Raw genomic sequence first — 15,850 nt, 5'->3', positions numbered from 1 at the left:
AAACCCAAGTGTGTACATTAAGAACGAGAAGATAATGTACAACAGTGAAAATAGTTGTAGTTTCAAGATGTCTTGATTTTTAAAAAGTTGTATTATATGGGATGCTAAATGAAATTTAGCGTCCAGATTGAAAGGAAAAAACCAACAAAACCCTCCACTAAAGGGCTTAGGGATTCTCATTTCAAGATTGATTGAGGGGCGCCTGGATGGCTAAGTCATTAAGCACCTGCCTTCAGCTCAGGTCATAATCCCGGGGTCCTGGGATCGAGCCCTGCGTCAGGCTCCCTGCTCTGTGGGAAGCCTGCTTCTCCCTCTCCCGCTCCCCCTGCTTGTGTTCCCTCTCTCGCTGTGTCTCTTTCTGTCAAATAAATAAATAAATAAATAAATAAATAAATAAATAAATAAATAAATAAATAAAATCTTTAAAAAAAAAAAGATTGACTGAGAATGGCTGCCTGGAGCGCTACATTGGGAAGGATCCTAAGGTCTTGGCTCAGCACTGTGAGAAAGAGTGATACGTCTGATTAGAGATGTCTGCCAGGGGAAAGGATTAGCAGTGGCAGTGGGCAGCCTTGGTCCTTTCCATATTCCCAAGACATTCCCAGCAACCAGTATGACTTTTGTGGACACTCTGACAAATGAATGAGCTGTTGAAGGAGCCATGTGCAGGAAGAGACCTGGTCTTTTAGTTACAGGTGGTAAGATTTGGGACAAGTCACTGGGAGAGAAGATGGTATAAAAGAAATACCATAAGAGAAGGAAAGGCAAAGTCCTCCATTATAGGGGCCAGTTTGAGTGTAGGTGGGCACCGTAGGGAAGGCTTCGTGGCATTTGTACTGGGTCTTGAAGGAGGCGGGGGTTTTGCAGGTGCTGATGCTTGGGAAGGCATCCCAGAGAGAGGGCACACCATGGATAAAGGCGTGGAGGTTGGCAAATACCATGCTTCCTTGGGAGAAAGCAAGGCGGTCACTATGCCTACAGGATAGAGGATGTGTAGGGTAGTGTTGGAAGCTGAGCATGGAAACGGGGGAAGGGGCCAGACTCAGCATGTCCTCCAGGCCAGGGTGATGAGTTGGGATTTTATCTCCTTAGCCAAAAGGGGCCTTTGATGAGTTTGAGGCAGGTGGTGCTCAGAGGGAGATGAGACCAGAGGGTGCTGAGCAAATGCCTCTTTCCGGGGAGACCATCACAATGAAAGGATCCCAGACCCTAGATTTTGACAAGATCCCTTTGGGGTGTGGGGGCAAAATCACAGTGCTGGGATAATCCCAAGATAATGAGGTGGGGGAGATAAACTAGCCTGATCAAGAACAACTCCATGGGCTCCAGCTACTGTTCAGGATTTCCCGAGCTCTGGACCAGGCATAGGGAGGTGGAAGCTGCCGTCTCTGTCCTCTGGGAGCTTCTAGTCTATGGGGGAGGCAAACATACCCCAGGAAACAACTGGAGACTGATCTGAGAGTGTATGAGATCCAGCACCAAGGGGAGAGGGTCAGCTGGGTGTGCAGCATTTAGGGGCAGAAGAGAAGTGTGGGCGGAGCCCGTGGGTCAGGCTCCCTGGGTGTCCTTGGTAGGAGGCGGTCATAGATGACATCTAAGCTGTCCTCAGACTGCATATCCCCCGATCTGGGAGAGGCATTAAAGAATGGACAGAATTTGGACAGGTAGATGGGAGAGAAGTGGGCTTTCCACCAAGAAGTGACTGGGTCTTGGGGGTCAGGCCAGAGATAGACGAGGGCTTAGAATATCTGAGGACACTGAGGAGCCTGGCTGCTATCAGAAGATCAGGTTGGGTTAGAGGTGAAGTTGCAGATCCCCGAGGACTGGGCAGCCAAGAAGGGAGCCCTGGCTTGAAGCAGTAGGGCAGGGATGCTCAGAAGGGATGTGGGGCCACTGGGCTTTGGGGAAGGTTAGCCTGGCAGCTGTGAGACTCCTAGGGACTACCAGATAAAGAAATGGTTGCTGGAGGCCCCATGCTGGGGAGCCTGGCAGGACTCAGAAGACTTAAGGGATCCCATGGATTCTGCTATATTCATAGAATTTGTCAAGCTTGCAAGAACCCTATGCCTTTCTTTGGCCTGCCCTTCCAAATCTGCAGACCCCCTGCTCCAGGGAATGCAGTCCCTCACTCCCTTGCCTTCCATCCTAGAGTCCAACGTGTCCCTGGGGACTGCAGGGAGGAATGGGAGCTGCTTTGGCTTTGAGACACAATCAGGTAGGTATATCCCATTCTGTGCCAATCCTGGGAAGACCTCTAGTGCCCTCTCTCCCCTCCCCCATCATAGGGCTAGGGGAGGCTCTGGGGCTCTGGCTGGGCAGTGGGTGGTGCTGGCCAGAGGTGAATCTCCCCCATTGGCTGGATTATATCAGTTTTTGCAGGTCTGGTTGTGGCCTTCTGCCTGGGGCTTGAGGGCCTGACAAGTGTTTGGAGCCCTGCACGTGCATTACAAGGTGGCAGAGATGGGTTTAGCTTGGGGACTTTTTCCACTCACCCCAAACTGGGGAGCTCTCCTGTGCCGGGCTGGTGAGCACTGGGCCAGCTCCAGGTCATCTCAGCCCATGAGAAACTTGTAGCTGGGGGGGGCGCCTGGGTGGCTCAGTCGTTAAGCGGCTGCCTTCGGCTCAGGTCGTGGTCCCAGGGTTCTGGGATGGAGCCCCGCATCAGGCTCCCTGCTCGGCGGAGAGCCTGCTTCTCCCTCTCCCTCTCTCTGCTGCTCTGCCTACTTGTGCTCTCTCTCTCTCTGTGTAAAACAAATAAATAAAAATCTTAATAAAAAAAAAAGAAACTTGTAGCTGGGAAGCAAGGAGGGCCGGGAGATGAGAGAGAGGCACGGGGTGGACCAGACTTAGGGGCGGGACTGGGGCACATGGGGGCTTGGAGGACAGTAATGGGGGATACAGGCATTGGAGGAGCACTAAAGACAGGGGCAGAATCTCAGTGGGGCTGGAGAAGAGAGACCACGAGGAAGAGAGGCAAGGTCTGGCATGTCCCCTCCTGCCCTGCCCCAGGCCTCTTGTTGTTGCTGACCTGTACAAGGGGAACACCCAGAGGCCAGTGTGATTTACATCGTGGGTGTGTCCCGAGCACCTGCTGAACCATGAGGACAGACTGTCCAATTGGGACTCCGTTTGACTGGGAAGCCTCCAAAGCTGCTGCAAATAGCTCTGACCTCAGCCACTGGCACGCCAGCCCCACCACCGGCTTCAGAGCTAAGGATCACTACGAGCAGCAGCATCTCACTACCACATGGTATTACCATCATCCTAGGTACCGGCCCCATCACCCCCAGCCACCCGAATGGCACCCCACAAGGTTTGGGCATGCTGGGAACCAGGACTTGAGTCAGATCTCCAAGGGCATCACCTATAGACCAGCGATTCTCAACAATTTTGGCCCCTAAGGGGACATTTGGCAATGCCCAGAGACATTGTTGGTTCATAACATTTGGACTGCTGGTGGCATCCCGGGTGGAGGCCAGGGATGCTGCTAACCATCTAAACAGCACAGAACAGCCCCCCAACAAGGAATCATATGTTCCAAAATGGCAATAGTACGGAGGATGAGAAACCTGTCTATGGAGGTCCTATGGCCCTCCATGGACCTGACTCTGGCCCTCGCCCCGAAATGTCACATCATGCCTCTGTTCCTGGACAAGAAGAAATCCTCACCGGTGCATCTTATGGAAACTCCTATTATTCACACTTCTTGGCCTCCACAGCTTGTTTTAAAAAGTGGCCACCCTCAGAAGGAAAACACACAGGGACGCCTGGGTGGCTCAGTCAGTTAAGTGTCTGCCTTCGGCCCAGGTCATGATCTCAGGGTCCTGGGATGGAGCCCCGCATCGGGCTCCCTGCTCAGCAGGGGGTCTGCTTCTCCTTCTACTCTGCCCCTCTTCCCCCTTGTGCTCTCTCTGTCTCAAATAAATAAATTGAAAAAAAAAAAAAAGAAGGAAAACACCTAAAACAACTGATAGGCGGAGCACAGGGTGCACCTGGGATTGAGGTCAGGTGCCTGGGGCAGGGAGGAAGGGACTGGGCTAGAACCCGGCGGTATAAAGGCAGGAGTGCTCAGGCCTTCACTCCACTGCCTCAGCCCGACTTGGAGTGGCTCTTCCTCTGTGGCCAGTTGGGAACCGGCATCATGAAGTGGATGGTGGTGACCATGGTCAGCCTCCAGCTCTTGGAGGCGGCAGTCATCAAGTGAGTCCGGGGGCCTGGCCTCTGGAGCCGGAGTCCGGGCAGAAGTCTGGAGCCCTGTGAGGGGTAGCCTGGCCAGGGGCCGCCCCACCGGTCTCTACTCTGGAGTTTCTGCTGGGGCAGGGAAGGCTCCCTGAGCAGGTATAAGCTGGGGACTCAGAGGTGGGAGACGCTGCAGCCTTTGCCCTCATGAAATGTCTGTAACCAAACCAAAGCAGAGTTTGTCCACCAGATGCCCTGCAAGCCAATGAAAAAACTGACACCGAGCTTTTGTCATGAAGTGAGATAGGCTCATTTATCGGTGTGGAGCTACCCAGGAGAATGGGGAGCTAATGCTCAAAAGTCCCATATGCCCTGATTCCTTGCAAGTGAGGTTTTTTTTTTTTTTTTTAAGATTTTATTTATTTATTTGACAGAGAGAGACACAGCAAGAGAGGGAACACAAGCAGGGGGATTGGGAGAGGGAGAAGCAGGCTTCCTGCCGAGCAGGGAGCCCAATGCAGGGCTCGATCTCAGGACCCTGGGATCATGACCTGAGCCGAAGGCAGATGCTTAACAACTGAGCCACCCAGGCACCCTGCAAGTGAGGGTTTTTAAGGGGAAATAATCAGAGATGAGGGGCTTGAGGTCATGGGTTCTTCTGAAGGGTCATTGATTGGGTCAACCTCAAGATTGAATGACTTGTCTTTCTGGCACTGGTCTGTCTGGTTTTTTTTTGTTTTTTTGTTTTACTTTTTAAAGATTTTATTTATTTATTTGTCAGAGAGAGAGCGAGTGAGCACAAGCAGGGGGAGTGACAGGCAGAGGGAGAAGCAGGCTCCCCACTGGGCAGGGAGCCCGATGAGGGACTCAATCCCAGGACCCTGGGATCATGACCTGAGCCTAAGGCAGACACTTAACCAACTGAGCCAGCCAGGCACCCCTGGTCTGTCTGGTTTCATCAAATGTGATTGGGTGGTCCTTCCCTTCCCTGCTCTGGATCTGCAAAACATCCCAGCAATGTGTGTCAGTGATGCTCTCTTTGTTAGCAGAAGCAGGGGTTACACACCTTGCGATTGGGCAGACTAATTCATTTCTTGCTCTCTTGGGCTTCCTTTTCATTATCTTAAGCAAAGCATCCTGGTGTGTTCCCAATAATCTTTAACTATGGGCTACATGCCTTGCTGTGGACTTAACCTGCTGATGGTTGCAATTCCAGGCAAAGGAAAAAGCACAGCTGCTTCCCCATCTGATGAGAAAAGATGGACCTGGGACAGAGTCGGGGTGACTGCTATCCACACAGACCCTGAATGGCAGGTGTGCTTTCTTCCTCCAGCAAGGGACGATGATTGCTGGATAGGCAGACGTTTGCTAAAAATTCCCTTAAGGCCCACTATTTATTTAGCAGATAGCACAGTCATCTAAGCAGAGACACCAGGAATGTAATGTGTACATGCTGAGGTGTCAGGAGAAAGGGAGCGAGGAGGTGTGGCTCCCAGGACATGGGGAGGGCACCCGGCCTGCACAGTGCCTCCTGTCTCATCCGTAAGGACCGATGCCTCCGCTGAAGACACGGCTCCTCGCAGAAACCTGTGTGTAATATCCAAGTTCTGTAGAGGTGGCGAGCCTGAGCAACCATCAGTCTTCGTAGCTCAATGTGAATGGGTTCAGTGGAGAACTGGGGGTGAAGGCGGGGTCCTGAGGGAGTGGGGGATCGGGTGGGGAAAGAAAAGAAAGGAGTGGGACTTCTGGAGTCTGGAACGAGCCTGGGTGGACCGCAGAGACCCCCTAGGTAATGGCAGGAATCAGGTCTTGGAGGAGGAGAACCAAGGGAGACAGGGGCAGAAACCCAGACTTCATCAGCTCCAATTCCAGAGCGGATCTGGGCTCCAGACCACCCAGGCCAACTTCCACCCTGCCTGGTGTCGGGAGAAGAGCAGTGATCGGCCCCAGGCAGGGGCAGACCCAGGATCCTGTCTTCTGAGTCCCAGTCTAGCGCTGTCCGTCCCCATACTGTGTCACATTCAGCCGAGGCCAGCTGCCTGAGGCCCACCATAGGAGAGGGTAGGGGTGAGCTCTGCCATCTCTGAAATCTTTCTTAAAATGCATATCTCCTGGGTCGCCTGGCCGGATGACTCGGTAGAGCATGTGACCGTTGATCTCGGGGTCCTGAGTTCAAGCCCTACACAAAGACAATGCATCTATCCTGCCAAGGCTAATGGCTGAAGTCCCCCCACCCCCTTCCAGGGAAGGAATTTATGGGCTATCTGAGAACAAATGGCCAGGACATTAAGGACCCTCGAGATGGGGTGCGGGTATGCGTGGGTGAAGGTATTTGTTTTCTGAATCTTGGAACAAGTCCTGAGAAGAGCTCTGAAGGAAAGAGAGGGAGAAAGAGACAGAGGGTCAGACCCAGGGAAAGAGCCATGGGGACAGAGAGAAAGGGATGGTGGAGCTAGAGCGGGAGCGAGAGGGAGACACACAGAGACACACAGTGATAGGCACAGGGGACACAGGGGCTGGGTGCCTGAGGGATGCGGCTGCAGGTGGCACAGCAGGGAGGGACAGAGGCACTGGGACTGTCAGAGGTGCTGTAGGAAGGAGGGAGGGCCCTACACTAACGCCAGCCCTTCTGCAGAGTCCCCCTGAGGAAATTAGAGCCCATCCGTGAGACCATGAAAGAGAAGGGCTTACTGGGGGAGTTCCTGAGGACCCACAAGAATGACCCTACCCAGAAGTACCACTTCGGCAACCTCGGTGTGGTCTACGAACCACTGGCCTACCTGGATGTGAGTCCTGACCCTCCGTGGGGATTCCCTCTCATTGGTGCCAAAGGCTGAGGCCGGGCCCTGGGGGTGTGCTGCGCTATCCTCTCTGTACCCTCCCACCTGGCCCCTGGGGCCTGCTCCCGTCTTTCACACCTGCTGGCCCCAACTAAGGGTCTGTGTGTTCTGGGCAAGTATGGAAGATAGGCTTGGGCCTCTGCCTCTGGGGTAGGTTGTAGGGCAAGGTCTCTGTCCATGCAGGAGGCTGGGCCTGAGGGTCTCGGTATCCCTCCAGAGCTAACAGCCTGCCCCATGGCCCCCCAGAGTCTGTACCTTGGGGAAATCGCCATCGGGACCCCACCACAAAACTTCCTGGTCCTTTTTGATACCGGCTCCTCCAGCCTGTGGGTGCCCTCGGTCCAGTGCCAGAGCCAGGCCTGTGGTAAGTGCAGGACTCCCTAGGGGGAGTGGTTGGCAAGGGAGGGCACTGACAGCCCCGGGGAAAGGGGAGACCGAGGCCGGGATTGTGGGGCCTGGGTGCTTCAATCCTGAAAGTCACGGACTTGGCCAGGGTCAAGGGTCATGCTCAAGACAGAGGGAAGAGGCTGGCCCCAGACCTGGGTGGTCTCTTTGTCTTCCCTCTCACCAACACATGCTCCTTCACCTGCTCCAGCCGGCCCGTCCTGCTCCGTCCATCCCACTCTGCTCTGCTCCGTCCATCCCACTCTGCTCTGCTCCATTCTTTTCCCTGCAGACCACACCATTCTGTCCCGCCAAAGTCGACAACATTCTTCCTATTCCACTCCACTGCTTACTAAGTTATCTCGCTGCCTGTCTCCTAGACACAGGGGAGAGCAACATAGGATCTGGTCCCTGTCTTGTAGTTGTATTTGGAGACAGGCCATGTTCCCCTCCTTAAGGCTGCCCTGGTCCCTGCCAGAGCCTTAGGGTTTGAGTCCTGGCACTTCTTGTCCAAAGAGTCCCTCATTGGCCATGTCCCTAGGTATCTCAGGCCAGGTTCTTGACGGGCTGAGGGTGGAGGGAATGCAGGGATTCCTTGGAAGTTCATTTGCTCCTACAGCTGATGAGTAATTTCTCAGGTGGGGATCTGCAAGGGGGGGCAGGGAAACAGAGAAGGATTCTAAGCAACCTACCTACCAAGGGTCACGGTCAAAGGACAACCCAAGATTCTGTAAGTCAGAGGGGGCTTTGAGGCCAAGCCTGGCTGCCTTACACGGGCCTTCCCATGCTGGGAAACCCCTCAGCTGGCCACCCCGAGACCATGTGTCCTGGGATGCTGGGACTCAGGTCAGCAGCCCTCCGCTTACCAGCCTGCCTCCCCAAACCCTCCTTCCCACCGCAGCCGGCCGCTCCTGCTTCAACCCCGGTGTGTCCTCGACTTACTCCAGCAACGGGCAGGCCTCCTCTGTGCAGTATGGCAGTGGCAGCCTCAGCAGTGTCTAGGGCTAGACACTCGGAGGGTGAGCCCGCTGCAGGCCGCTCCGCGCCCCAGGATGTGGGAGCTGTACCCGGGGCTCTGACCTGGCCTGGAAACTCCCAGACCTGAGTCTGATGGGAGCTTAGCCAGAGACCGAGAATACAGAGAAACCCCTAGGGCTCTACTGAGTACAAATCCGGTGATGAGTACACCAAGCGCCCCTTCATGCAGTCACCCAGCCTGCACTGAGCTCACCCTGATGAAGGGGATGACCAGGTCCTTTGGTTAGGGAGCTTAAAGCTGGGTGGGGGGGAGCAGGGGGAAGAAGATGGAGGTGGGGGTGCTGCAGCAGCAGCTGGGGAAGGCCACTTGAGAGAAAACCTAGCTCTTGCAAGATGTGTCAAGAAGGCAAGGGGCAGGGGTGACGGAGGGATGAACGAGGGAGCCTCAAGGGTCTTTGTGGAGGAGGGTTATAGGAAGATGAGTGGAGTTACACTTGTCACCTCCCATCCCCTGTGTCCCTTCCAGGTGCAGAACATCCAGGTCCCCAACCAGCAGTTTGGCCTGAGTGAGCATGAGCCAAATCCCTATTTCCTCCGGCTAAAGTTTGATGGCATCATGGGCCTAGCCTACCCGGCCCTGGCCGAGGGTAGGAGCACCACGGCCCTGCAGGGCATGCTGCAGGCAGGCCTGCTCTCCAGCCCGGTCTTCAGCTTCTACCTAGGCAGGTAAGAAACTGCTTGCGGCGGGGGTGGGTGGGTCCTCAGCTCCCAGGCAACTCCCCCCATCCTCCCCAGACCCCAGACAAATGAGCTCAGTGCTTTGGGGTTTGGAGGCCTCCCAGTAGGCATTTGGCTTCAGCTACTACTGTGTCTAGGACTTTCCTCCTGGGCTTGGAACCTGTCCCCCTGTCCACACCCTTTCCCTCATCCCTGTGTCTGTCCTTCAGAATCTTTGCCTCTTCTGGGTGAACTTAGCTTTGAGTGTGGCTGCTCATTCTCAATACCTCTTGGATTTACCTCCTGCCCAGAGCCACAGTTAGCTCACTGCCTTCTGGACACTTCTTTTGTGTACAATCTATTGCATCATCTCCTTTGATGTATTGTTCTTTCCAGATCCTGGAGTCTTCTGGTCAAGGTTCATCATTTGCCCCTAACAAGGTGTTTTCCTCACCATAAATACAAGCAATGCAGCCGTTTAGTGTGGGTGGCCCGGGAGCCAGGTGGGGGGGGGCACGGTGAGTGGCCTGGGAGGGACTTTCTTTCCTCCAGAGTTAGCCAGCCACCTTCTGGAGATAGTCAGCATCTGCTATCTGGCCTTAATCATCTGAGGCTGACTATCAACAATGTTACCCTGTTCCTAATGTTGCTGACTTAGTCTCACCTCTGATTATAATTCATTCTGAGTTTAGCCCTTAGGAGCTCTGCCCAATTCCACACTCAGGTTCAGCTCCCAGGGAAGGCTGAAAGGAGCAGGGAATATCCTTCCCTCCTCCCTGCCAAGGCCCCACCTCCCTCCAGTCCCAGCAGAAAAATGACAAGCAGGGCTCAGGGTCAAACTCCCAGTGACATACAAGAGTAGTAGCAAGAGGTGGAAGGGAGAGAAGAAGGGTATATGGGACGGGGTGGGGGCCACACAACCAGCAGCTTCCCCAGAGGCCCTGCCTCTGGAACCAGAGGCACTGGGAATTCTGAGGGGCTCAGCGTGGAGCTGCAGTGAGAAAGGGGGACATAACCCATTCCCTCAGCAGGCCTAGTGTGAGGGGTAGACACAGCCTTGCCCTGGAGCCCAGGACTGAGGGGAGACACAGCCCTGCCCTCAGGGAGCCTCAGCCTGCAGCCAGGGCAGGACCTCTATTTCCCTTTGAGAGTGAATGCTCAACAGGAAATCTTTTCTATAGCCATTCCTTGATTCACCCTTCCCTTTGCCTTCCGCAGAGATATGAGCTCTCAGAATGAAGCAGTTCTCATATTCGGAGGGATAGAGCACAGCCTGCGCAGGGGGCCAATCTACCGGGCCCCCGTAACCCAGGAGCGCTACTGGTAGATCGGCCTGGAGGAGTGTGTCTGCGCTGAGGGCTTGAGGGAGTGGCAGGCTCCGAGGCATTTCCTGTCTCTCTCTCTCTCTCTCTCTCTCTCTCACACACACACACACACACACACACACACACACACACACACGTAGGTACTGCTAGGAGGTGGGGATAGGGGACCCCTGAGGCCTGCCCCCACAAAGCCACAGCTATCCTCTGCTGGAGACTGAAGGCCCAGCTCAGCCTGGAGAAGTAGGTGAGGTGGGCACAACATAAATGGAGTAGGTCTGGAATCTCAAACATTATAAACCCTGTGGTCCAACACTATGTGCTTACTAATTGGAAACCATGGTGTATATGGGGGGGGGGGGTGGATTAATGTGGTCATAGTACTTAAACCGTTCAGTGACCCCGGCTTTCAGTGTTTCTAGTACCTTCCTTGGAACTTTAAAGAAAGACGTTCCATGGCCATTCAGGTGGCCTTGAATGGACTCTGAATGGTGTGAGGCAGGGGGATGGCTGGATTGACCTTTGCAGAGTCCTTACCTTCCTGAGGTATACCTGGATTCTGTGGCTGTGGCTGTTTGGCCCTCAGTGGTGGGGAAAGCCCACTTCTTAGATGCCCTGAGCTGGAGGTGCTGAGTGCGTTCATCTCCTCACCATTCAGGTTCCTCACTGGCGGCCACGCCACAGGCTGGTGCTCCCAGGGCTGCCAGGCCATTGTGGACACAGGCACTTCTCTGCTCACCATACCCCAGCAGTACCTGAGCGCCCTTCTGCAGGCTACAGGGGCCCAGGCGGACCAGTATGGACAGGTGTGTCTGGTGGAGGCATCCCCCTTCTTTCGGAGAGGCCCACTGGGAAGATTTATGATTCTTTTGGGAGTTGCCCCACTCTTGGCCTCCATGCTTCCAGCTGCTCCCAAAGGCCTGGAGGTGGGGGTGGGGGGGCCCTGGGAGGACTGGGGCTGGGGGCCTGGAGGCTGATTCAGGGGGGCTGGAGGCTTGTGCTGAGAGGGTAAGGGGTGGTTACTACTGGGTAGAATTTCCTTGGAGCTTCAGCCCCTCCAAGGAAATGGGTTAAACACTTCCCAGGCTTTGGATAAGGTCAAACTAACTGAAGTGTGGGGCAAAGCGGGGCAGCATGACCAAGGGCACTGAGGTGAGCGGGTTGGCGGGTCCTCTCAGGCACCTGGGCTCTGTTCCTCTCTGTAGCTTATCATGGACTGTAACAACATCCAGAACCTGCCCACAGTGACCTTCCTCATCAGTCGTGTGCATTTCTCCCTGCCCTACCACTCCTACATCTTCACAGTGAGTCTGTAGGGACGTGACGGGTGTGAGGAGGGGCTGGGAGCCTGAGACGCTGGGTCTCCTTACCACGTGCCATCACCCAACTGCTTGCGAGCACTGCTTTATTTTCTGCACTCACTGATTCCAAACCCCTACTGTGGCACGAGGCTGTGAAGCAGAAGAGTGTCATCTGCTATTGATTACCATTATTAATGAGTGCGGAGAGGCACTGGGGTGTTTGTCGAGCACTTACTAGGGTCAGCACTGTGGGAAGGCACTTTGCCTACACTGTTTCCCACTGAAGTGTCAGACCATTCAAGGAGGGAGATGCTAATTTCTATTTTACAAGTGAAAACTTGGAGGTCCAGAGAGATTAAGAAACTGATGCAAGGCTACAAAGCTAGTCAGGGTGAAGCTAAGGTTGCGCGCCAAGTTGGTCTGGCTTCAAGGCTTTGCCAGCAGGCTGACCTCCTCCAAATCGGGAGCAAAAGGGAGGCGGGTGGGAACTCGGAGAGAGGAGACTGCAGATGGTTACTGCAGCCTGCATTTACCCATTGCAGAAATCCCTCCTACTCTGGGGCTCAGTTGGCCTGTGAGCCCTCAGGGGCAGCAAGTCTGGCTCCCTCATTTCTGCATCGTGCTCCTGGCCTGGGGCTCAGGGCTGAGCAGTGCCCGGTCCATGTGTGAGCAAATGAATGAGTACCGCCCTTCTGTGTTGTGCAGGGCAATGGCATTTGCACCATTGGGGTCCAGGCCACCTACCTGCCCTCCAGCAGTGGCCAGCCCCTGTGGATCCTCGGGGGCATCTTCCTCAGGTCCTACTATTCCATCTTCGACATTGGCAACAACAGGGTGGGCTTTGCCACTGCCGCCTAGACTCAGTGCCTGGACGCCTGGCTTCCTTCTTCCTCTCCACCCCCACCCTGCAGGGGCTTCTTCTCTGGATTCAGCCTTCTTTCTCTGGCTTCTGGGCTTTCTGTCATAATAAATAGTTCTTCTCCATGTCGGCCAGCGTGTTGTTTTAGAGGGCGGTTGTGGCCTGTAAGGCAGCTCCTGGTCACAGGGAATGGGAGGGAAGAGTGAAGTCAAGGGCAGATGTGCCTCTGCTGGAGGGCAGGTAGGTGGCAGGAGGGCAGGTAGGTTCTCCCTCAGGGGCTAGGAGGTTTGTGGGGGGTCACTGAGGTTCTAAGAGATGGGGCATAAGGTAGGGCTTGGGGAGGGGCCCTGTACCCCTCAGGGCTTGGAGTCTCTTCACACCTTCTCTCTGCTAGTGGTACTGACATTGAGGCTGGGCATTCCTTTGTGATGGGCCAACGGGCCCTACTGCCACAACCTGAAATGCTCTGCTGACCTAATGGACCGAACGACCAGCAGAATCACCCTAGGCAAGTCCACTAGCACTGTGACTAGGCCTCCCATCCTCCCACACCTAGGCCTTCATCTCCTCACCTGTGATCAAGTTTGTACTAGGAGCTTCTGAGAAATGCTAGATGCCTACGTACACTTGTGACAGTCATGGGTCCTTCTGGGAGGGGGGTAATGCGCCCAGAACCAATTTCCAGGAGGGCTTCAGAAGGTCTGGGCTGAGTGAAACAAATTTTCACCTAGAGCCCTTTGCCCCAGGCGGGAGCAAGCAAGGACTGACGAGGCTTGAGGAGGAGTATTATTGGAAAATCATAATGGGAGGGTTGTAGGCTCTTTGTACATTTCTTTCACCCCGTCCTTCACTAGGCTGACCCCAACCTTGCTCCTTACATTCAGGGGCAGGAGTGAAATACAAGATCCAAGTCTGGCACTCCATTCCAAAACACGAGGGAAACTGAGGTTTGCCACCTAGTAGTTTCTATAGCAACAGCACACCATCTGGGACCTTACATCTTTCCTAGACTCTGGGAAAGATAGCATGCTGCAGGCCTCTCCTTGGGATCAGAGAGGCCACGGGGTGTATCATAGTGAGCTCTCTGGCATCTCTGAGTAAGAAGAGAAAAAAAACGTGCAGAAGGGGCAGAAACGAAGTGGAACGTAAGTCCCAAGTCAATAGCCATGCCCGTGTACGTAGGCCAGGGCCCACAGAGTGGGACTACAAATCCCGGCGTTCCTGCTGGACCCGCCGGGAGGGACTACATTTCCCCGCGGGCGCCGCGGTAGGCCCGCGAGGGGCGGAGCAGGGCGGGGCGGACCGCGGGGGCGTGTGCTGCCCTCTGCCGGGCGCGGCGGGAAGTGGGTGCGGATTGACAGCGGGAGCCCGGGCGCCGGGCGCGGGGCTCGGTGACAGCGGAGGCGGCGGCCGCGGGCTGGACCTAGGGAGCGGCGGCGGCGGCGGCGGCGGCGGCGCCGACGGCAGCTGGAAGGGCGGACGGGGCGGGCCTCCCTGGTGGCGCGGAGCCGGAGGAGTCCGGGAAGGGGCGGCAGGCGCAGCTCGCGGGCCGGACACCTGAACTTGGGACAAGTTGCCAGAGCCGCGGGGGACAGGCGGCGGACGGATTGACCTTCAGAGCTAGGTGAGCGGGACAGGGGGGCAGGGGGTGCGCGGAGGGCCCGGAACCCCGGACCCAGGCTCCCCCGCCCCCATTGTGGGTGCGGGAGACAGGTGGGTGGATGGGGGTGCCGGCTGAAGAGGGGACAGGGCGTGTGTGTGCCGCGCCGCCACCCGCTCGGCTGTCCGTCTAGTTCGGGACGCTCGGCACATGGCCGGAGCGGCGCTGCCCGAGGAGCCCAGGAGCCCCTCCGGCCCCTCACTGTAGGCCCGGGCCGGGGGCGGCTTCTCCGCGACCTTATGTAACCAGGCGGGAGGGGCCGGGGCGGGCATGGGCCTTCCCGGCTCGGGAGCTGGGAGTCGAAGGGGCGGGAGGCGTGGGAGTGAACTTGCAACAAGTTTGAGGGACGTGTGGGCCTTGCGCCTACTCCTTCTCCACCCGAGGCGGCTGGGGGCGGGTGGTACGGGGGAGGGCGCCGGAGGCCCGAGAGGTGAGCAGGGGCCGAGTCCGGCCCGGCCAGGCCCAACCTGGATGGTCCCGGGGAGTGGGAGGGCCGGGGCGGCGCCACGCCCCCGGGGCTGGGCTGCTGGAGGGGGCGGGGGAAGTACCATCCCTCCCTCCCTTCCTGTCTCTTCCCCCCCCACCCTCGGTGTCTTAAGAAGCGGCCGCTGCCCGCGTCCCCTGGTATCCCCCAGCTGAGGCTTTTTCTCCCCTTTGCATTATTCCACGACCTCTGGGAACCCCAACCCCAGAGCTCACCCTTCGCGCGCCCCTCTTTCTGCTCCCTGGAGCTCCCAGCCATCTGCCCGCCCCTGAGTACCCCCCACCTTCTTGGTCCCGAATCCCGGAAAACACGCCCCCTTCCCCTTATTCCAGCTGTTCGTACCGCCCAACCCCTCGCCGTCCCGCCCCCAAGTCCGCCCTCGGTCTTCTCCCCACCTCCCCGAACCCGGGTCAGCCCCGGGGGCGCCGCGCGTGCACTTCCCTCCTCGGAGGGAGCGGGTTGATGCCAGCTCCGTCTCCGCCCCGCCGCCCCTCCGCCCCTTCCCAGCCGGGGTTCTGGCTTCACGCACCGCTGCCCCGAGCTGCTCGGGTTTGCGAGAGCAGGTTCGCGCCGCAGCAGCCTGGCGCGCCCCAGCCCCGCGCCCAGGGGGTAGGAGGGAGGGAGGGCGGGCGCCCGGGGCGGGGCTCCTCTGCACGCGCGCCCTCGCGGCCCCGAGCTCCCCCTCCCCGTTCCCTGGCGGCTGCTCACCGCGGAGTCCTTTCCAACCCGGTCCACGCCAGCCGGGATTCTCTCGCCTGTCCGTTCTGGGGACGGTTCGGCGCAGTTTCTGGTCTAGACTTGAGCGCAGTGCTTTCTTTGGCTTTACGCCCTCTGGGAAGTGTCAATTAATTACCGCCCAGCCCCCACCCTAAGTGAGGGGGTCTTAGTCGAGCAGGGAAGGGGCAAGGAAAAGCCGGTGCAGGGCCTTAGTGATACTTCTCAGATGTGGGCTCAGGCCCCTGCACCCGCCCAGTCCAAGATTCCACTGGCCCAAGACCTGGCAATTCTTGGGGGGGGGGGGTGCTCTGGTTTCCTCTTGGGCGGCCAGATGTGGTTGGCTCAGATCAGAACGCAGTTTCTGGCTCCTCAGCTTGTTTGCTCTGAGGCCCTCTCCGTGCCCAGCCTG

The 15,850-nt window shown here is 56.8% G+C and overlaps 2 protein-coding genes across 3 annotated transcripts in view; both read left to right on the top strand.

Annotated features, from left to right (window-relative positions):
- The first annotated feature begins 4,141 nt into the window (after nucleotides 1–4,141).
- On the top strand, nucleotides 4,142–12,579 carry PGC (progastricsin). Its single transcript, XM_081828216.1, is given in 9 exon segments — nucleotides 4,142–4,200; nucleotides 6,815–6,965; nucleotides 7,266–7,383; nucleotides 8,305–8,399; nucleotides 8,860–9,130; nucleotides 10,343–10,439; nucleotides 11,079–11,226; nucleotides 11,626–11,724; nucleotides 12,427–12,579. Coding segments are annotated over 9 exon segments (1,191 nt in total).
- Nucleotides 12,580–13,950: 1,371 nt separating this feature from the next.
- The window catches only part of TFEB (transcription factor EB), a 57,422-nt gene continuing 55,522 nt past the window's right edge, over nucleotides 13,951–15,850 (top strand). For both annotated transcript variants that reach the window (XM_081828212.1, XM_081828214.1), the window contains exon 1: nucleotides 13,951–14,204. The gene's annotated coding sequence lies outside the window, so the exon portion shown is untranslated. The remainder of the gene's footprint in view (nucleotides 14,205–15,850) is intronic.

This window comes from Leptonychotes weddellii, chromosome 8, assembly GCF_054177405.1.
Source record: "Leptonychotes weddellii isolate Sample4059 chromosome 8, ASM5417740v2, whole genome shotgun sequence".
Lineage (NCBI taxonomy): Eukaryota > Metazoa > Chordata > Mammalia > Carnivora > Phocidae > Leptonychotes > Leptonychotes weddellii.
This window is presented reverse-complemented; position numbering and strand designations above follow the sequence as displayed.